The sequence below is a fragment of the Mobula hypostoma genome, chromosome 9 (genome assembly GCF_963921235.1).
Source record: "Mobula hypostoma chromosome 9, sMobHyp1.1, whole genome shotgun sequence".
Classification (NCBI taxonomy): Eukaryota; Metazoa; Chordata; class Chondrichthyes; order Myliobatiformes; family Myliobatidae; genus Mobula; species Mobula hypostoma.
The window spans coordinates 83,580,125-83,602,808 of NC_086105.1; the positions used below are offsets into that span (position 1 = coordinate 83,580,125).

Genomic DNA, 22,684 nt, shown 5'->3' on the forward strand with positions numbered 1-22,684 from the left:
TCATAATGAGTAAAAAGATGAAATGTGAAGGTAAGCTAACCAATAATATCAAAGGGGATACCAGAAGTTTTCAGATATATAGAGTAAAAAAGATGTGAGTGTATATATTGGACGGCTGGAAAAATGACACTGGTAGTAATGGGGACAAAGAAATGGTGGACGAACTTAAAAAGTATTTTGCGTCAGTCTTCACTATGGAAGACACTAGCAGTATGCCGGAAATTTGAGAGTAAGAGAGGCCAGAAGTGAGCATAACTGCTATCACTAAGGTTTTGTACAGGTAACACCTGTGCCAAAAGAGGTCCCAATGATCCAAAAACTTGAATCCCTGCCCCCTGCTCCAATCCCTCAGCCATGCATTTATTCTCCACCTCATTGCATTCCTACTCTCACTGTCGCATAGCACAGGCAGTAATTTGCAGTCCTTTCTCTCAACTCCCTTCCTAACTCCCAATATTCTCCTTCCAGGACATCTCCCTTTTTCCTACCCATGTCATTGGTACCTATATGTACCACAACCTCTGGCTCCTCTCCCTCCCACTTCAGGATATCTTGGACGCGATCAGAAACATAGAAAACATAGAAAATAGGTGCAAGAGTAGGCCATTTGGCCCTTCGAGCCTGCACCGCCATTCAGTATGATCATGACTGATCATCCAACTCAGAATCCTGTACCAGCCTTCCCTCCATACCCCCTGATCCCCGTAGCCACAAGGGCCATATCTAACTCCCTCTTAAATATAGCCAATGAACTGGCCTCAACTGTTTCCTGTGGCAGAGAATTCCACAGATTCACCACTCTCTGCGTGAATAAGTTTCTCCTAATCTCGGTCTCAAGAGGATTCCCCTTTATCCTCAAACTGTGACCCCTCGTTCTGGAATTCCCCAACAACGGGAACAATCTTCCTGCATCTAGCCTGTCCAATCCCTTTAGGATTTTATACTTTTCAATAAGATCCCCCCTCAATCTTCTAAATTCCAACGAGTATAAGCCTAGTTCATCCAGTCTTTCATCATATGAAAGTCCTGCCATCCCAGGAATCAATCTGGTGAACCTTCTTTGTACTGCACACAATACTCCAGGTGTGGTCTCACCAAGGCCTTGTACAACTGCAGTAGTACCTCCCTGCTCCTGTACTCGAATCCTCTTGCTATGAATGCCAGCATACCATTCATCTTTTTCACCGCCTGCTGTACCTGCATCCCCACTTTCAATGACTGGTGTATAATGACACCCAGGTCTCGTTGCACCTCCCCTTTTCCTAATCAGCCACCATTCAGATAATAATCTGTTTTCCTGTTTTTGCCACCAAAGTGGATAACCTCACATTTATCCACATTAAATTGCATCTGCCATGAATTTGCCCACTCACCTAACCTATTCAAGTCACCCTGCATCCTCTTAGCATCCTCCTCACAGCTAACACTGCCGCCCAGCTTCGTGTCATCCACAAACTTGGAGATGCTGCATTTAATTCCCTCATCCAAGTCATTGATGTATATTGTAAACAACTGGGGTCCCAGCACTGAGTCTTGCGGTACCCCACTAGTCACTGCCTGCCATTCTGAAAAGGTCCTGTTTATTCCCACTCTTTGCTTCCTGTCTGCCAACCAATTCTCTATCCACATCAATACCTTACCACCAATACCGTGTGCTTTAAGTTTGCACACTAATCTCCTGTGTGGGACCTTGTCAAAAGCCTTTTGAAAATCCAAATATACCACATCCACTGGTTCTCCCCTATCCACTCTACCAGTTACATCCTCAAAAAATTCTATGAGATTCATCAGACATGATTTTCCTTTCACAAATCCATGCTGACTTTGTCCAATGATTTCACTGCTTTCCAAATGTGCTGTTGTCACATCTTTGATAACTGACTCTAGCAGTTTCCCCACCACTGAAGATAGGCTAACCAGTCTATAATTCCCCGGTTTCTCTCTCCCTCCTTTTTTAAAAAGTGGGGTTACATTAGCCACCCTCCAATCCTCAGGAACTAGTCCAGAATCTAACGAGTTTTGAAAAATTATCACTAATGCATCCACTATTTCTTGGGCTACTTCCTTAAGCACTCTGGGATGCAGACCATTTGGCCCTGGGGATTTATCTGCCTTCAATTTACCTAACACCACTTCCCTACTAACATGTATTTACCTCAGTTCCTCCATCTCACTGGACCCTCTGTCCCCTACTATTTTGGGAAGATTATTTATGTCCTCCTTCGTGAAGACAGAACCAAAGTAATTATTCAATTGGTCTGCCATGTCCTTGCTCCCCATAATCAATTCACCTGTTTCTGTCTGTAGGGGACCTACATTTGTCTTAACCAATCTTTTTCTTTTCACATATCTGTAAAAGCTTTTACTGTCAATTTTTATGTTCCCTGCCAGTTTTCTCTCATAATCTTTTTTTTCCCCTTCCTAATTAAGTCCTTTGCTGAACTCTGAATTTCTCCCAGTCCTCAGGTGAGCTACTTTCTCTGGCTAATTTGTATGCTTCTTCTTTGGAATTGATACTATCCCTAATTTCTCTCGTCAGCCACGGGTGCACTACCTTCCTTGATTTATTCTTTTGCCAAACTGGGATGAACAATTGTTGTGGTTCATCCATGCGATCTTTAAATGCTTGCCGTTGCATATCCACCGTCAACACTTTAAGTGTCATTTGCCAGTCTATCTTAGCTAATTCAAGTCTCATACCTTCAAAGTTACCCTTCTTTAAGTTCAGAACCTTTGTTTCTGAATTAACTATGTCACTCTCCATCTTAATGAAGAATTCCACCATATTATGGTCACTCTTACCCAAGGGGCCTCTCATGACAAGATTGTTAATCAACCCTTCCTCATTGCTCAATACTCAGTCTAGAATAGCCTGCTCTCTAGTTGGTTCCTTGACATGTTGGTTCAAAAAACCATCCCGCATACATTCCAAGAAATCCTCTTCCTCAGCACCGTTACCAATTTGGTTCACCCAATCTATATGTAGATTGAAGTCACCCATTATAACTGCTGTTCCTTTATTGCACACATTTCTAATTTCCTGTTTAATACTATCCCCAACCTCACTACTACTGTTAGGTGGCCTGTACACAACTCCCACCAGCGTTTTCTGCCCGTTTTCTGCAGCTCTACCCATATCGATTCCACATCCTCCCGGCTAATGTCCTCCCTTTCTATTGCGTTAATCTCCTCTCTAACCAGCAATGCTACCCCACCTCCTTTTCTTTCAAGTCTGTCCCTCCTGAATATTGAATATCCCTGAATGTTGAGCTCCCATCCTTGGTCACCCTGGAGCCATGTCTCTGTGATCCCAACTATATCATATTCATTAATAACAATCTGCACTTTTAATTCATCCACCTTGTTACGAATGTTCCTTGCATTGACACACAAAGCCTTCAGGCTCGCTTTTACAACTCTCTTAGCCCTTATACAATTATGTTGAAAAGTGGCCCTTTTTGACTTTTGCCCTGGATTTGCCGGCCTGCCACTTTTACTTTTCACCTTACTGTTATTTTGCTTCTACCCTCATTTTACACCCCTCTGTCTCTCTGCACTGGTTCCCATCCCCCTGTTGTGAACTAACCTCCTCTCTCCTAGTCTCTTTAATTTGATTCCCACCCCGCAACCATTCTAGTTTAAAGTCACCTCAGTAGCCCTTGCAAATCTCCCTGTCAGGATATTGGTCCCCCTAGGATTCAAGTGTAACCCATCCTTTTTGTACAGGTCACGCCTGCGCCAAAATGATCCAAAAACTTGAATCCCTGCCCCCTGCTCCAATCCCTCAGCCACGCATTTATCCTCTACCTCATTGCATTCCTACTCTGTCGCATGGCACAGGCAGTAATCCCGAGATTACTACCTTTGCAGTCCTTTTTCTCAACTCCCTTCCTAACTCCCTATATTCTCCTTTCAGGACCTCTTCCCTTCTCCTACCTATGTTATTGGTACCAATATGTACCACAACTTCTGGCTCCTCACCCTCCCATTTCAGGATATCTTGGACGTGATCAGAAATATCTTGGACCCTGGCACCAGGGAGGCAAACTACCATCCGGGTCTCTGGACTGCGACCACAGAATCGCCTATCTGACCCCCTTACAACTGCCCTCCTCTTCCTTCCCCTACCCTTCTGAGCTACAGGGCCGGACTCTGTGCCGGAGGCATGGCCACTGTCGCTTCCCCCAGGTAAGCTGTCCCCCCCAACAGTACTCAAACAGGAGTACCTATTGTCAAGGGGCACAGCCACTGGGGTACTCTCTATTACCTGACTCTTCCCCTTCCCCCTCCTAACCGTGACCCACTTGTCTGCCTCCCGTGGCCCTGGTGTGACCACCTGCCTGTAACTCCTGTCTATCAACTCCTCACTCTCCCTGACCAGATGAAGGTCATCGAGCTGCAGCTCCAGTTCCCTAACGTGGTCCCTTAGGAGCTGCATCTCGGCGCACCTGGCGCAGATGTGGATGTCCGGGAGGCTTGGAGACTCCAGGGCCTCCCACATCTGGCACCAAGAACAACAAACTGCCCTCACTCATACTGCCCCTCTCCTCAAATAACAAACAAAAAATGTATACCAAACCTTCCTCGCCTCGCCCGTTTCCGCCTAAGCCCTGTAACATCCCGGACCCTGGCACCAGGGAGGCAAACTACCAGCTATATGGACAGGAAAGGAATGATGGGTTATGGGCTGAGTGCAGGTCGGTGGGACTCGGTGAGAGTAAGAGTTTGGCACGGACTAGAAGGGCTGAGATGGCCTGTTTCCGTGCTGTAATTGCTATATGGTTATATGGATAAGTCACCTGGACCAGATGGACTACACCCCAGGGTTCTGAAGGAACTAATGTTTCCACTGAACCCATGTCCTCATACCTAAAATTTATTCTATCCCCCTTGCTTCAGTCCCTTGCCAATTACATCCGCATGCTTTTAATCTTTGTAATTTATAATATCCTAGCCTTGACCATCTCATTTCCACCTTGTCCTGTCACAATACAGATCTATTCCCCCATCAAAAAGGCCTTAAAGCTCTCCACTTCTATCCAAATAAAGTTCCCCTCCACTACCACCCTCCTCCATCCGCCAGAATTAATCTTCACCCTCAACAATTTCTAATTTGGCTCCTCCCACTTTCTCCAGACTTAAGGGGTAGCCATGTGCCCCATCTATGCCCACTTGTTTTTTTATTGGCTATGTAGAACAGTCCGTGTTCCAATCTTTCCCCTGTAATGCTCCCCAACTCTTTCTCCACTACATTGACAATTGCATTGGTGCTGCTTCAGGCACCTATACCGAGCTGGTCAATTTCACCAACTTTGGCTCCAACTTCCACCCTACCCTTGAATTCACAGTCCATTTCTGAACCTCCCTCCCCTTCTCAAATGTGTCTCCATCTCTGGAGACAAACTGTCAATTGACATATTTTATAAACCTACCGATTTCCACTGCTATCTTGCCTATACCTCTTCCTAGCCTGTCTCCTGTAAAAATGCTATTCCCTTTTCTTAGTTCCTTCATCTCCGCCACATCTGTTCCCAGGACAAGGCTTACCTTTCCCGAGGTGTCCTCCTTGAAAGAACAGGATTTCCTTCCTCCACCATTGATGCTGCCCTCACCTACATCCATTTTCCAGACATCCTCGCTCACTTCATCTCCTGCCATCTTAACAGTGAGAGCTTTCTTAGTCCTTACTTACCACCTGATAAGCCTTCATATCCAACACATCATTCTCCGCAACTTCCACCATCTTCAATGGGATCCTACTACCAAACATATTTTTAGCAGCGCCTCTGCCTGCTTTTGGTAGGGATCACTCCCTCTATGGTTCCCTAGTCCATTTGTTCCTCCCACAAATCTCTATCCGGCACTTTTCCCTACAAGCAGCCGAAGTGCTACACCTACCCATTCACCTCCTGCCACACATTCATTTAGAGCCCTGAACAGTCCTTCCAGATGAGGCAGAACTTCACCTGCAAATCTGCTGGGGTTGTCTATTGTGTCTGATGCTCCTGTTGCGGCCTGCTCTACATCGGTAAGACCCGACATAAATTGCTTTGTCAAACACCTCCAATCCATCGTCTACAAGGGGAACTTTCCGGTGGCAAAATACTTTAATTCTAATTCCCATTCCCTTTCCATTGGGTCGCACTGAGGCCTCTTTTGTGCCACAATGAGGATGAAGGAGTAACACCTTATAGTCTACCTCGGCAATCTCCAACCTAATGGCATGAATATGTGAGTTATGTGAACATGAAGAGATTGTAGAGGACTTGTTCATAATTTTTCAAGAATGATGAGATTCTGGAATAGTGCTTAAAGAAGGAAGAGTGGCAAAAGACAGGAAATTATAGGCCATTTAGCCTAAACAGTGGTTGGAAAAATGGTGGAGTCCATTATTTAGGATGTTTCAGGATACATGGAGGCACATTGTCAAGGAGGCCAAAATCAGCAGTTTCCTTAAGTGGGAATCTTGCTTGACAAATCTATTAGAATTCTTTGAGGAAATAACAGGCAGGATAGACAAAGGAGAGTCAGTAGATGTTTACTTGAATTTTCATAAAGCCTTTGACAATGTGCTGTATGCAAGGCTGCTTAACAAGAATCCATGGTAATACAGGAAAAAATACCAATATGGATACAAGATTGGCTGACTGCTAGGAGGCAAAGAGTTGGAATAAAGAGCGTCTTTTCTGGTTGGCTGCTGGTGACTAGTAGTGTTAGACCATAAGACATAGGAGCAGAATTAGGTCATCTGGCCCATCGAGTCTGCTTCACTATTCAATCATGCCTGATCTTTTTTTTCTCCTCCTCAACCCCAATTCCTGCCTTCTACCAGTAACCTTTGATGCCATGGCCAATCAAGAACCAGAGGGGTTAGTATTGGGACTTCTTTTCACATTATGTGTCTTTTTCTTTCTTTATTAATCTTTTTATTGATTTAAAAGGAGCATAAATACAATGCAGGAGAATTATTTCAAATATATATCAGTAACAATATAAACTGAGATTAAGATAGACATTGTCAAAATCATAGATATTGTTGAACTAGTATAAAATATATAATAAAAAATAAAAATAACAATTCTCCTCTTACCAGTTTATGAAGAGAAAAGAAAAAAACATTGGATTTTAATTGAAAAGAAAAAAAACCACTACACGATAGAAAAAAGACAAAAAGGGACTGGGCAGTCCACTTTGAGGATACGGCCAAAAAACAGAAAGAAAGACTTTCTGATCAAATCTAAAACTTCCAAAAAAAGATTAACATTATGTGTCAATGATTTGATGATGCTTTGTGGCCAAGTTTACAAACGATACAGAGATAGGTGGAGGGACAAGTAGTGTTGAGAAAGCAGGGTACTTGCAGAAGGACTTGAAGAGATTGAGAGAATGGGTAAAGTTGCAGATGGAATATAATGTAGGGAAGTGTATGATCTTGCAGTCACATTGGTAGAAGGAATAAAGGCATAGACTATTTCCTAAACAGAGAGAAAGTTCAAAAGTCAGAAGTGCAAAGGGACTTGAGAATGTAGGGTTCCCCAAAGGTTAATTTTCAAGTTGAGTCATGATAAAGGCAGCAAATACAATGTTAGCATTGATTTTGAGAAGACTAGAAGAGATAGCAAGGTTGTAATGCTGAGGCTTTATGAGGCATTAGTCAGACTGCACTTGAAGTATTGTAAGTAGTTTTTGGCCCCTTATCTAAGGAAAGCTGTGTTGACATTGGAGAGGTTCAGGAGAATGATTCCGGGAATGAAAGGTTTAATGTACGAGGAGCATTTTATGGCTTTGGACCTGTACTAACTGAATTTTAGAAATTGAGGGGGAATCTCAATGAAACCTACGAGTATTGAAAGTCTAGATAGAGTGGATGTGGAGCAGATGTTTCCTATAACGGAGGAGTCTCGGACCAGAGGACACAGCCGCAGAATAGAGTGATGTCCTTTCAGAACAGCTGAGAAGGAATTTTTTTTAGCCAGATGGTGATGAGTCTGTGGAATTAATGGCCTTGAACAGCTGGAGTCTAAGTCACTGAGAACATTTAAAGTGAAGGTTGATAGGCTCATGGTTAGTCAGGGTGTCAAAAGTTACATGAAGAAGACAGAATAGGATTGAGGGGGAAAATAAATCAGCCATGATAGAATGGCGAAACACACCTGATGGGCTGGATCACCTATAACATGGATCAAACCTGGGGCCTCCCAGCCTGACTTACTATTAAATCATAATGTCTATTTATTCAGTGAAATAAGAGGGAAATTAGTTAATTTAGATTCAGATTCATCACATGTAGATTGAAACATACGGTGAAGTGTGTCATTGTGTTGATAACCAACACAACCCAAGGATGTGCTAGGAGACAGCCAATACGATAAGTATCGCCACACATCCTGGTGCTAATATAGCATGCCCTTATGTTCAGCAGAACAATAGAGAACGTAATAAAACAGAACACAACATACAACAAAAACAAGCCCATCACACACACACACACCACACACACACACCACACACACACTTCCAACTCCAGTACAGGTCAATGGCTAAGGCGTAAGGCTTTAACAACCAAGCTTCTGATTTACCTTATGGGCTTTGATCTTCAGTATCAACCCCCAATGATGAGACCCCAAACTCCTGGTTCAAACACCAACTAACTGGCCCTTTTCACTGACCAACCTGTGACTTCTTACATGGACATCCAATCCCAGGACTAACCTAGGACAGCCCGACATTTACAGATGTCCTTCGTAATCTGTCCACATCACTGGCCTATGGACACAGCCGAGGCCTAGTCTCTGGATTCATTCAAATTAAGATTTGGCATTTTCTGTTCAGCTTTCATAAGAAAATATATACTAGTATGATAGCTAGTGATTCAGTGCTTTGTGGCATTTATTCTGAAGCATACAAATCGTAGCACATATAGAATGTTAACAAGTGGCAAGTGGCAGCCCCCTGAGAAAATTTTAATTTATCAGGGAATAGATCACATGCAGAGAATACTTCATTGATATACTCAGTGGGAACAAGAACAGATCCATTCTAAAGTCAACACACTGACCAGTCATCCTTTAGAAATGGGAAGGGTTTGTGTACGTTACTTCTATCATGGCTCTGCACCTCCATACTGCGGGGGTAACCTTATCCAATGAAAACCATACAAACCTTTACATCTCCACTTTCTTTTTCTCTGTACTGTACTCCGGTAACTCTACCACCTTCTTCCAGTAAGTGCGTCACTGTTCCTTCAATGAACCTTACACTGCAATAGAGCCAAAGAAATTATTTCTATTTTAGCCCAATCAACAGAAATTGACAAACACTATTACATTAGCAACTACCCAAATTCTAGCGTAAAGTGGCCACTGAAGAATTAAGACATTCAGCATATTATCTGATATGCCATTTGATCACAGTTAAGTTTTGATAGTGAGTTAATAAATTTTCAATCATTAGTCATCTTGAAACTTGCACTCGCTTTCTCAGGTTTCAGTCACCGAACAACGTGTGGATATTCTGAGCTAATTGTGGTCTATAAGTAATGCTTACTTAGGTTCTGCCCTCGCTATCTTCCTTAGGCCCATTATGAAACGTCCATGGTGAAACGCAGTGCCACACTTCACCCGACCATCCTCATCCACAGGGTATGGAATTTCCACCTTTGTCCGACTCTCCAGGTCATGGATGATATAACCATTTACGGCACATGCATCAAGACCTTCAACAGCAGCTGGTGGGAGAAAAACCAGAAAGGATTTGAGCATTTACAGAATAACATTTTTATCTAAAAGAAAATTATCCACTGGAAACAAATAAATTGGAAATATGATTCAGGTTTTTAAGCCATGTAGAAATACATATTGCCTACATTGCTTAAAAACCTGACATTGTCCAGAGGGGATTTCGGGACCAAGAGTCAAGATGATCACAATCAGGTTCATTATCACTAACATGTGTCATGAAATTTGTTGTAATTTATTGCACTGTAGTGCTGCTACAAAGCAACAAGAAATAAATATTTCCTTAAGGTTGTTACAGCCAGGGGTGGTAATGAGGACAAGCTCCTATTAAATGTTCCCTACGGCATTCGCCTCAAATAGCCTCCGACAACCAAGTCCAGCTCTTGGCCTTCTCGTGTGACTTATCTACCAAGCCCAGAAGAAATGTTCCTACTGAAGGAGAAAAGGCAAAAGCTCAGAAACGTTGGTCGTATACTTTAAGTGCAGCCCACCTTTCTACCCCAAACACAGCATAGTGGCACCTCTGCATAGTCAAAACCATTAAAACACTGAGGGACGCAAACAACAGGAATTCTGCAGATGCTGGAAATTCAAGCAACACACATCAAATTGCTGGTGAACGCAGCAGGCCAGGCAGCATCTCTAGGAAGAGGTACAGTCGACGTTTCAGGCCGAGACCCCTCGTCAGGACGAACTGAAGGAAGAGCTAGTAAGAGATTTGAAAGTGGGAGGGGGACGGGGAGATCCAAAATGATAGGAGAAGACAGGAGGGGGAGGGATGGAGCCAAGAGCTGGACAGGTGATTGGCAAAGGGGATACGAGAGGATCATTGGACAGGAGGTCCGGGGAGAAAGACAAGGTGGCGGCGGGGGGGGGGGGAACCAGAGGATGGGCAAGGGGTATAGTCAGAGGGACAGAGGGAGAAAAAGGAGTGTGAGAGAAAGAATGTGTGTATAAAAATAAATAACGGATGGGGTATGAGGGGGAGGTGGGGCATTAGCAGAAGTTAGAGAAGTCGATGTTCATGCCATCAGGTTGGAGGCTACCCAGACGGAATACAAGGTGTTCTTCCTCCAACCTCAGTGTGGCTTCATCTTTACAGTAGAGGAGGCCGTGGATAGACATGTCAGAACGGGAATGGGATGTGAAATTAAAATGTGTGGCCACTGGGAGATCCTGCTCTCTCTGGCGGACAGAGCGTAGGTGTTCAGCAAAGTGGTCTCCCAGTCTGCGTCGGGTCTCACCAATATATAGAAGGCCACATCGGGAGCACCGGACACAGTATATCACCCCAGCCGACTCACAGGTGAAGTGTCGCCTCACCGGTGAAGTGTCCCCTCACCTGGAAGGACTGTCTGGGGCCCTGAATGGTGGTAAGGGAGGAAGTGTAAGGGCATGTGTAGCACTTGTTCTGCTTACAAGGATAAGTGCCAGGAGGGAGATCAGTGGGGAGGGATGGGGGGGGGGGAATGAATGGACAAGGGAGTCGCGTAGGGAGCGATCCCTGCGGAAAGCAGAGGGGGTGGGGGAGGGAAAGATGTGCTTAGTGGTGGGATCCCGTTGGAGGTGGCGGAAGTTACGGAGAATAATATGTTGGACCCGGAGGCTGGTGGGGTGGTAGGTGAGGACCAGGGGAACCCTATTCCTAGTGGGGTGGCGGGAGAGTGGAGTGAGAGCAGATGTACGTGAAATGGGGGAGATGCGTTTGAGAGCAGAGTTGATAGTGGAGGAAGGGAAGCCCCTTTCTTTAAAAAAAAGGAGGACATCTCCCTCGTCCTGGAATGAAAAGCCTCATCCTGAGAGAAGATGTGGCGGACTGAGGGAGATCGCATTGAACCCTATAGTAGATGAGTCTAGCACCAGTTAAGGATGTACCTTTAGAACAGAGGTGAGGAAGAACTTCTGAGCCAGAAGGTGGTCAATCTGTAGAATTCATTGCCACACACAGCTATGGAGGCCTAGTCATTGGACAGATTTAGAGCAGAGGTTGATAGGATCATGATCAGTAAGGTTGTTAAAGGTTATAGGGAGAATTGGCTTGAGAGGGATAATAAATCAGCCATGATTATCACCATCCTTATCATCCGCAAGATTGTTTTGGTTATTTTTATTATGATCACAAGACCCTGTTGGACATTGGTAATGTAGAACACTGCATGACTGGGTCACTGTATCATTGGTGAGAAAGATGGCAAGGGAACTGCATCATCTCGGTTGTTGCACAGACCAAGTCCTCATGCTGAGTGTCGCCAAGGCAGTGTGGAAGAGAGTAGAGGCCTCTGTTAGCATGTTGGAATCTGTACCGGGTTGGGGGCTAGCACCTCCCATCGGTGCTGCCCTTTATGTTGCTTCAGTGCTGCCTTCCAGTGTTCACTCGGTGAAAGACAAGCTGGATCAGGACAACATCCCATGCCCAATCAATCTACAGGGCATGCCACTTGGACTTTGGCTATATCATTTTGTTTGTGACTGTTTTTCTGCTATCGTATAGCAATTATGCTGTGTGCTATTGGTACTGTATCTTGGCCCTGGAAAAACACTGTTTCATTTGGCTGTGTTTATGTATGGTTGAATGACAATTAAAATTGAGCCTGAATGACAGAGCTTCCACTATAGGCCAAATGGCCGATTTCTGAACTATGCCATATGGAAGCCAAAAGCTGCTAAAGTCTTGGCTCTGACTGCACTAAGGTTCCCTCATATTCAACATTAGAAGGAACTATTTTTTTAAAAAAAAGACAAAGATATAATTAACCTCTTAAGTTATACAAGGAATAGATTTTGATGGAGCACACTGGTATTTGAACTGGATGCAGTGAATCCTTCATGTCCCTTTCAGAATGTCCACAGCACAATGAAATACTTTTGAAGTATCGATCCTCTGTGTGTGGGAAGGACAGCAACCAATTTGTACACAATAAACAGGCTGATAATGTTAATACTTAGAAATAATTTGCCAATTAGTGAATTAAATATCTCTGCCAGCTCTCTGGAAAAAGTTAATGATTAATTCACTGATCAGCATCCTGAGGTGAAGTCAAAATTGGAGTCTGACAATTGGGAATAAAGACTGGAGGGCTGGAGACAGCCCATCTGGGTGTGTGGGGGAAAATGGGAAAGGACTTTGTTTTGCTGTTGCTTGTTTTATTGTTGTTACTGCTTGTATTGTGATACTTGCATACTTGCGGGCTGCCCCCAGCACATCGTTAGATGTGCTTGTCGATTTGCATTCCTTTCATCATATAATGTCCAAAGCAAAAGGGCACCAAATTCATTCTTTGTTCTACAGTGAATTCCTGCAATCTCAGGGTAGCATATTTACTTTGAATTTTGAAACACTAAGCAATTGCAAATTAGAGCTGCTGAGGTTCATCACATATTTTATAATTTATTTGCATTTAGTCTTGACTTTTGCAAATAAAAAGCACAAAATGTTTTAACTAAATTGTTCAAATGTTTTGGTTTAATTATTTCCACTTTAGCTAAACTGCAAATATTCAGAGCTTTTAAGTGCCAATGTTGTTGGTACCTTCAAGACCGAGTGCTCTCAAGGCCCGATATCCACCGGGCTGTAACAACTCTCCAACAATCCTGTCCGGTTCTTTCATGTCTCTCTCAATCACCGTCACATTCCTCCCGGCCCTTGCAAGTACACTGGCCATGGCAGAGCCAAGTACCCCAGACCCCACAATGATGATGTCAGGATCACATTGAGAAGAAGTCCTGATGTTCATAGCAGACTCAGGGGAAGTAATATTTGTTTTCTTGTGCTGCATCAGGACAGAAGGAATTAGAGATCTTCACGTTTCTTAACCTATGACTTAAAACATACACAAATGTTCTCAGAAAACAACAGCATAGAAACATGAACTGTTACTCTGCCTAGTCCCATTGACAGGTGCACAGGATTATGAAGAATTAGTGCAAATGGGTAGGTAGTTGATAGTCAGTGGGCTGGATGTTTCAGGAAATTGTTCCACTGCTTTTGTTCTGATTGTGTGTTATCTCTACAGCTCTTGTTCAAAACCTTGCCACATCAATTTGAAGAGCCCATACAATTCCTTAGTTTAATGCCAGAGCTAAACAGCAAGTACAGCTGCAGCTTCCTGGTGTCAAGAGACCCAGGGTGGCACATTAGCATAGCAGTTAGTGCAATCACTTTATCATGCCAGCAATCAGCGATCAGGGTTTGATTCCCGCCACCGTCTGTAAAGTGTATATAATTTTCCCCATTACTGTGTGAGGTTCTTCAGGGTGCTCTGGTTTCATTCCTACTCCAAAGACTGACAGTTAGGGAGCAAGTTGTGAGAATGCTATGTTGATGCCGGAATAGATGTTGCCAGGACTTGAGGACCTGAATTACAAAGACCATAAAATAGAGGAACAGAGTTAAACCATTTGGCCCATTGGGCCTACTCCACTATTTCATCTTGACTGATCCATTTCAGCCTCAATCTCCTTCCTTCTCCCCAGATGCCTCATGCTCTGACCAATCAAGAATCTATCAACCTCTGCCTTAAATATCCAGAAAGACTTAGCCTCCACAGCCACCTGCGGCAAAGAATTCCACAGATTCACCACTCTCTGGCTAAAGAAATTCCTCCTCATCTCCGTTTTAAAAGGATGCCCGTCTATTCTGAGGTTGTCCCCTCTGGTCCTAGACTCATGATCGGAAACATCCTCTCCACATCCACTCTGTCAAGGCCTTTCACCATTCAATAGGTTTCAATGAGATCACCTTTCATTCTTCTGAATTCTAGTGAATACAGGCCCAAAGACTCTTCATATGACAAGCCATTCAATGTTGGAATCATTTTTGTGAACCTCTTTTGAACCCTCTCCAGTGTCGGTTTGTCCTTTAAAATATGGGGCCCAAAATTGCTCACAATACTCTAAGTGAGGCCTCACCTGAGCTTTATAAAGGCAAATATTGGTTATAGGGAAAAATTGAATAGATTAAGACTTTATCCCTGAATGTAGGAGAATGAGGGGAGATTTGATATGGGTATATGAAATTATGGGAGGTAAATGCAATCAGGCTTTTTCTACTGAGACTAGGATGAGAGGTCATGGATGAAGGGTGAAGGGTGAAATACTCAGGGTGGTGTGAGTGATGAACGAGCTGCAAGCAGAAGTGGTGGATGCAGGTTTGATTTCAATATTTAGGAGATGATTGGATGTACAGTACATGGTTGGGAGGGGTATGGAGGGTGATCGACAGGGAGTAGGTTGATGGAACGAGGCAGAACAATAGCTTGGAGCAGATTAAATGGGCCAAGACCCTGTTTCTATGCTGTAATGCTCTTTGACTCCATGAAATGATTCTAAGATGTCTCTTAAATGCTGTAACTCTTCCTGCCTCCGCCTCCTCTGGTGATATGAACTATTCTGTATGAAAAATTCACCCTTCAGATCCGCTTTCACCTTGAACTTATTTTTTTAATATTACACACCCCACACCATGGGAAACAGACACTGGCCAACAGCAGCATGCTTCTTTGTTTTGAAAAAAAACTTACCTCTCTCATATCACCTCTCAGTCTCCTTCTCTCCAGGCAACACCCTTATGAATCTTTTCTGCACTCTCTCCAACTTAATCACATGCTTCTCGTCATGCAGGGACCAAACAGCATACAATCCTCCAAGTGTCCCTTCTTATACTGCATGGGAGTTAGCTCCAGATGGTCCATTTCCTCCCCCATGCCAAAGATGTAGGCTAATTTGCCTCTGTAAATTGCCCCAAGTGTATGGAAGAATGGTAGAGAGTCTTTTTTAAAATGGATTAATGCAGAGGTGAGTGCAGATAGATGGATGGATGGTGTGGGCTTGTTCCCGTACTGCATCTCTTTACATCATTACTACACAGGGCATCAGCCTGAATCCATCGTTAGGCTCCAGAATAAGACTGGAACCCATACCCGTCCAATTCAGGTTAAAATTGCTACACATAACAACAGTGGAAAACCTGCTGGCTGTCGCTGTTTAATGAGTGAGATAAATTAACATATCCCAGTCTGAAGTCACCCCAAATCTTAAGGGAAACATTCACTTGCCCCTCCCCATTCAGCTGAACTGTCTTTGGAGTGATGATTTCACAATTGGGAACTCCAAATGACAATTGGTAAATGCCTCAATAGTTTAAATAACACATTCCAAATCTATTTTACATAATGAAATCTAATTTGCTGATGCAAGTCTCAATTACACATTTGTATTTTTAAACAAAACACCAGTACTTCAAAATATTCAGGAATCTAATTCAAGAATATTATCCATTTGTCCAAGCCCACAGTTTTTAATTCAAGATCATTGAATGTCATTTCCAGTACAAATGTGTAAAAGAAAACAAAATAACTGTACTCTGGATTGGATGCAGCTCAAAATACACAAGATAATAAACATCTGGTAGGTCAAAAGTTACCTTTAATATTCTTACAATTGCTATCATTCTTCCTTAAGCCAAGTTTCTCTAATTCTTATAGAACAGTTGTGGGGGCAGGGGTGGAGGGATGATGCAAGGCCAAATGAATTGCCCAACAATAGTGCATACCTCAAGACACACTCACAAATATCATCGACTAATAGTTACTTCTAAAGAGATTTTAAAGTGTTTTACAGCATCAACAAACATATCATTGGTATTTAGTTTTAAATTCAGTATCTGCTTTACAAAACTAGTCAGGAATCTACTATGATATCAAAGCAGAAAATAAATTACAAGCGATTGTATTGCATGTTGCCTGTAAGTAGACCTTTGGTTATCTCCTTACCTGCTTGGCTTGGCCCTGTTCAGTGCTGTCAGAGTCTGCAGACCCATTGAAGGAGCTTGCCAGGGGCAGGAATGAGAGAAGCTGGTAGATGAAGCTCAGGTTGGAAGGCTGTTTTTGACCCTTCCTTTGCCTATATCGATAACGACAGGACAGCAGTAACCCTAAGGAGAAAAATAGCAGCAAAGCCCCCAGCACCTCCTTGTTCGCGTAGCTCGCGTCCAGCAAGTCATCGCACTTCTTATACACATAAGTAAAAGTAGCAATTCCTAGGAAAATCCACATCTTTGTCCTTTTCTTTCAACTTTGTCCCTTAAATGTAATTCCACCTCAGTAAATTCCAAACATTCATATAAATCGAAGTTTAACCATTTATCGCTAGATCCCTTCATACAATCACGGCACGTGTCTTTTTCCTCAATCTTCAATTAGTTTATCTTCCACTGTGTCCAAGAAATAAAAATAACGAGAAAAAGTTAAAAAGAGATGTAATTTCTTGCCCAGCCACTGTGATTTCTTTACCTTTTTCGTGACAGATGCATGATGCTATTGCTTACAATCCCATAACTTAATATAAAGGTTTCTACTCTCTTTTAAGGACTTTTTCATTAACTTTAAATATAATTTGGGATTTAATATTACCAACAAAATGATACACCAGAAGTAGAGACCATTCAGGCCATCGCACCTGTGCTAAGAAACAGAAAGTAGTTTTTTGGAACAGAAACCGTTAACCTGTTCATTCTTTCGTGGGTGCCCTCACCCCAAGTTGTAGCCTGGCGACCCCAGTTCACATTGATAGCCCTAAACCGAGACGATACTCCCAATTAGCCTCCGTCGCCCCACAGCCGACAGTCACCGTCTATTTAATGAGATACTGATGAGCCGAGTGAGTGACAGTTCCAGAGCGCCGGCTGGTTCCCGCCTCTCGCTGTGCATTCAGCCAATGGCGGCGCGGCGTATCGATGAGCAGAGCTCACGCTACCTCGGGGTTGGCCAATCGGAACGGACGGAAGGGATAACAGCTTCTCTCGTCTCCTAGCATGATTTGATGTCACAAAGGGGCAGCGGTGCCGGTGCGTCATCAGCCGCTCACCTATTCATTCAGCCCGGTCGGTCAGGGATGTGGCGCTCGCTAGGAAGGGGGCAAACCGGCAGAGGTTGTGGGGGTGGGTAGGCAATTGCAGGGGGTGGGGCAGGAATACTGTACACAGATGTAGAGACCAGGAAGGCATGAGGCTCGCGGGTAGAGATTCGCTGATGCAGAGACAAGAAAGGCAGGAATGCAGAAGGTTCAGGAGCTGGAATTCACAGTGGGCCAGAAGGCAGAACCAATGACGACATTTACTTGCAACAGAATCAGAGCAACATAGCATTCACAAGACAAACCGAACAAACACAAATCATGCAGAATCATAGTTTTTCACACAGAGAGTGGTGGGTGCGTGGAATGCACTGCCGGTGGCAGTAGTGGAAGCGGATACAATAGGGTCTTTTGAGAGCCTCTTAGATGGGTACATGGAGCTTGGAAAAATAGAGGGCTATACGCTAGGGAAATTCTAGGCAGTTTCTGGAGTAGGTTACATGGTCGGCACAATGTTGTGGGCGGAAGGGCCTGTAATGTGCTGTAGATTTGTATGTTCTATGTTCTAAGGAACATAATTAGAACAAAAAAAAAGGTCCGTTGTCGTGCAATACGATCACAGTGCTTCTTCACTGAGGGAGTGATTAGAGTTGTGCAGATTAGCTCTGGAACCAAATGGTTAATGTAGTAGAGCGACTAGGACTTGATGTTTCAATCCCTATGGTAAGTTGGCACTCTCGATGTTGGCAGTGGGTTTGGAGTGGTGATAAGGAGGGAGGGTAGGCACGTCGTTGGGGTCATCAGGTGGGCACCCTCCTTCTTTGACATTTCGTTGATAAACCCACGACGTCTCCAGAGGGCTCAACGGTGCTACCTGGCGTCCCAGATACACCCCCCCTCAGTTCCATATCCTCCTGTCTTCATCTTGCAGCCCAGTTGTTGTCTTTCCTTTTAATCCAAATCCAATTGCTGCTTTCTTCTGCTGTATTTGACAAGGATTTGATTGCTTGTTGGAGAGAGTGACCCCGCACCCTCATCTTCTTCAATACTTGTTCTGACTTGTTCCTTCACTCCAAATTTCTCCTTTCTGTAGCTGTAGACCAGGTCACCCATCCTCTCCAACTTCTTTTCTGCTGATCCCTTGATGCCACTTAAGTTCAGGCTCACATCTGCATTGATGGTTTCCCACTCCTTGCTGTTAGACTTTGGCCATTTCACCAACGGCTTACGTCCTTGCACGTTTTCCACTTTACGATATGCCTGGCTGTGTCTTGGACTGCTGCTTGTGCTTGAAACTTCTTCCATATCCCGTAGGGTGCTGATACTCTGTGGAGTGTGGGTTTCTTCCTGCCACTGAGTTTCATCCGACTGATTTGACCTTCCTCTTAACAGAATCTGGTCAATGTGGGGCCCTGGGTTGGAGACTTTCAAGCATTTCTTCTGTCCTTGATGAATTTTTAGACTACGAGTTGATGTTACTTTAGTCCAGCCACACCTTCAGGTCTGAAGAACATATCCAGCTGCCGCTTTCTCAAGAGTATTGCCATTTTCTTCATTCATTGTCGTGTCCATGCCAAGGTTCGTTACCCGGAGGTCAGTCAGAGAGTCTTCTTGCGCCCCCGTTCTTACAGACTCTGGGGGTATACTTTTTAAACTTTTTGTAGCCAAGTAAGGGTGGCTCTTGTGCCCTGACAAGGTGATGGAGCCTGCTGTTATGCATAGCTAGCCCATAACAGCCCCGTTGGGGTCTATTTCCTCCTGTCAGCTGTCTCTCCAGCTGTCACACAGTCTTTCTGTTGTCGTCAGCTGCACTTTCACAGCAGTCACTGGTTTTCTTCCAGAAGATCTGTAGAGCTACTAGGACTTGATGTTTCAATCCCTATGGTAAATTGGCACTCTAGATGTTGGCAGTGGGTTTGGAGTGGTGACAAGGAGGGAGGGTAGGTACATCATCGGGGTCATCAGAAGTAGCTGGTCCTGAATTGGAGTCAGAATGAGAATAAGGCTTAATATTCAGATGTAGTGAAATCTGTTGATTTGTGGCAGCAGTACAATGCAATACTTAAAAAGTACAAATTATAAGAGTAGTGTATTTGTAAAAAAATAAAATAAGTAGTGCAAAAAGGGGCCCATGGCAGAGGGGAAGAGCCTGTTCTAAAGTGTTAAGTGTGTGTCATGCTCCTGAACCTCCTCCCAGATGATAGTTATGAGTATGTCTGGGGTCCCTCATGATAGATGGTGCCTTTTTGAGGCATCACCTTTTGAAGCTATTCTCTCTGTACACATTTGACAGAGTCAGGCTCACTATAGTGGGTGGGACACATTGTACACAGAGGGGAGATTATCACAGTGAGTGGGACACATTGTACACAGAGGGGAGATCACCACAGTGAGTGGCAGATTGTACAGAGAGCAGATCACCACAGTGAGTGTGACAGATTGTACATGGTGGGGAGATCACCTCAGTGAGTGTGATAGATTGTACAGAGAGGAGATCACCACAGTGAGTGTGACAGATTGTACATGGTGGGGAGATCACCACAGTGAGTGTGACAGATTGTACATGGTGGGGAGATCACCACAGTGAGTGGGACAGATTGTACATGGTGGGGAGATCACCACAGTGAGTGTGATAGATTGTACAGAGAGGAGATCACCACAGTGAGTGGGACACACTGTACACAGAGGGGAGATTATCATAGTGAGTGGGACACATTATATACAGAGGGGAGGTCACCATGGGGGGTGGGGGGGGTTAGACATTATACACAGAGGGGAAATCACCAGGGGGGTTGTGAGACATTGTACACAGAGGGGAGGTTACCACAGTGAGTGTGACACATTGTACACTGGGGAGATTATCACAGTGAGTGAAACACATTGTACACAGAGGGACGATTACCACACTGGGAGTTAGACATTGTACACTGGGGAGATTACCACAGGGGTTGGACACATTGTACACAGACAGGAGATTATCAGAATGTGAGTTGTGACAAACCTGAGACAAGGAAAAAATGGTAGGAATAGGGAACCATGGCTGACAAAACACGTGAGGCAACTTGTCAAGAGGAAGAAGGAAGCATATGTTAGATATAAGAAGCAGGAAGCAGGAGGGGCTCATGAGAAATATAGGGTAGCCAGGAAGGAGCTTAAGAAAGGATTTAGGAGAGTTTGAAGCGGGTATGAGAAGGCCTTGGCATGTGGGATTAAGGAGAACCCCAAGGTGTTCTGTGCGTATGTGAAGAACAGAAGGATAACAAGAATGAAGGTGGGGCTGCAAAAGGATAAAGAAGGCAACATGTGCCTGGAGGCGGAGGAGGCTGGGGTGGTGCTAAATGAATACTTTGCTTCAGTACTCACAAGTGAAAAGGATCTTGATTAGGCTGAGGTCGAAATAGAACAGACCTGTGTGCTGAACAATGTGGACATTAAGGAGGAAGTGTTGGATCTTCTCAAAAACATCAAGATTGATAAGTCCGCAGGGCCGGACGTGATATACCCCAGGTTGCTGTGGGAAGTGAGAGAAGAGATCGCTGGAGCAGTAGCTATGATCTTTGAATTCTCTTTGGCTGCAGGGGAGGTGCCGGAGGATTGGAGAATGGCAAATGTAGTTCCCTTGTTTAAAAAAGGTAATAGGGAGAATCCTGGGAACTATAGACCAGCGAGTCTTATGTCGGTGGTCTGCAAACTATTGGAAAGGATTCTTAAGGATAGGATCTATGAGCATTTGGAGAAGTACAGTCTACTCAAGGATAGTCAACATGGCTTTGTGAAGGGAAGGTCGTGCATCATGAGCCTAATTGAGTTTTGAAGAGGTAACAAAATAAATTGATGAGGGTAGGGTGATAGATGTGGTCTACATGGATTTTAGCAAGGCATTTGACAAGGTCCCCCACGAGAGACTCATCCAGAAAGTCATGAGGCATGGGATCAGTGGAACCTTGGCTGTTTGGATAAAAAAATTGGCTTACAGGAAGAAAGCAGAAGGTAGTAGTGGAAGGAAATGAGTCTGCCTGGAGTTCGGTGACTAGTGGAGTGCTGCAAGGATCTGTCCTGGGACCCCTGCTCTATGTGATTTTTATAAACGACCTGGATGAAAAGGCGGAAGGATGGGTGAGTAAGTTTGCAGATGACACAAAGATTGGAGGAGTTGTGGATGGAGCTGTAGGTTGTCGAAGATTACAGGAGGATATAGACAGGATGCAGAGTTAGGCAGAAAAGTGGCAGGTGGAGTTCAATCCGGCTAAGTGTGAGGTAATGCATTTTGGAAGGACAAACCAGAAGGCTGAGTACAGGGTTAATGGCGGTTACTTAAGAGTGTGGATGAACAGAGGGACCTTGGGGTTCAAATCCATACATCCCTCAAGGTCACTGCACAGGTTGATAGGATAGTTAAGAAGGCCTATGGGATGCTATGCTTCATTAATAGGGGGATTGAGTTCAAGAGTAAAGAGGCCATGTTGCAACTCTACAAATCTCTGGTGAGACCACACAGAGTATTGTGTTCAGTTCTGGTCACCTCATTATAGGAAGGATGTGGAAGCTGTGGAGAGGGTGCAGAGGAGATTTACCAGGATGTTACCTGGATTGTAAAACAAGTCTTATGAGGCAAGGTTAGCAGAGCTAGGACTTTTCTCTTTGGAGCGTAGAAGGGTGAGAGGGGACTTGATAGAGGTCCACAAGATTATGAGAGGCATAGATAGGATGGATAGCCAGTACCTGTTTCCCACGCCACAAATAGCAAACACCAGAGGGCATATGTACAAAGTTAAGGGAGGGAAGTTTAGGGGAGACATCAGGGGTAAGTTTTTTACACAGAGGGTTGTGGGTGCCTGGAATGACTTGCCAGGGATGGTGGTGGAGGCTAAAACATTAGGGGTATTTAAGAGCCTCTTGGACAGGCACATGGATGAAAGAAAAATAGAGGGTTATGGGGTAGTGTGGGTTTAGTACTTTTTTTTAGGAATATATGGGTCGGCATAACATCGAGGGCCGAAGGGCCCGTACTGTGCTGTAGTATTCTAGTGTCTAAGTCTAAAGTTAGACGTTGTACATAGAGGAGAGATTACCACGGTGAGTGAGACACATTGTAC

The 22,684-nt window shown here is 44.2% G+C and overlaps 1 protein-coding gene across 4 annotated transcripts in view; it reads right to left on the reverse strand.

The window, feature by feature from the left end:
* The window catches only part of sqlea (squalene epoxidase a), a 36,173-nt gene extending 18,795 nt beyond the window's left edge, over positions 1 to 17,378 (reverse strand). Inside the window, exons 1-5 of one of the 4 annotated variants that reach the window (XM_063058557.1) lie at positions 17,240 to 17,378; positions 16,508 to 16,947; positions 13,267 to 13,507; positions 9,547 to 9,727; positions 9,163 to 9,259 (exon numbers count right to left, since the gene is read on the reverse strand). In XM_063058557.1, the coding sequence (XP_062914627.1) occupies positions 9,163 to 9,259; positions 9,547 to 9,727; positions 13,267 to 13,507; positions 16,508 to 16,789 (801 nt within the window). In that variant the 5' untranslated portion in view covers positions 16,790 to 16,947; positions 17,240 to 17,378. Of the gene's footprint in view, positions 1 to 9,162; positions 9,260 to 9,546; positions 9,728 to 13,266; positions 13,508 to 16,507; positions 16,948 to 17,192 lie in introns of all 4 variants that reach the window. The other 3 variants (XM_063058558.1, XM_063058559.1, XM_063058560.1) reach the window with 3 other exon arrangements.
* Positions 17,379 to 22,684: the final 5,306 nt, after the last annotated feature.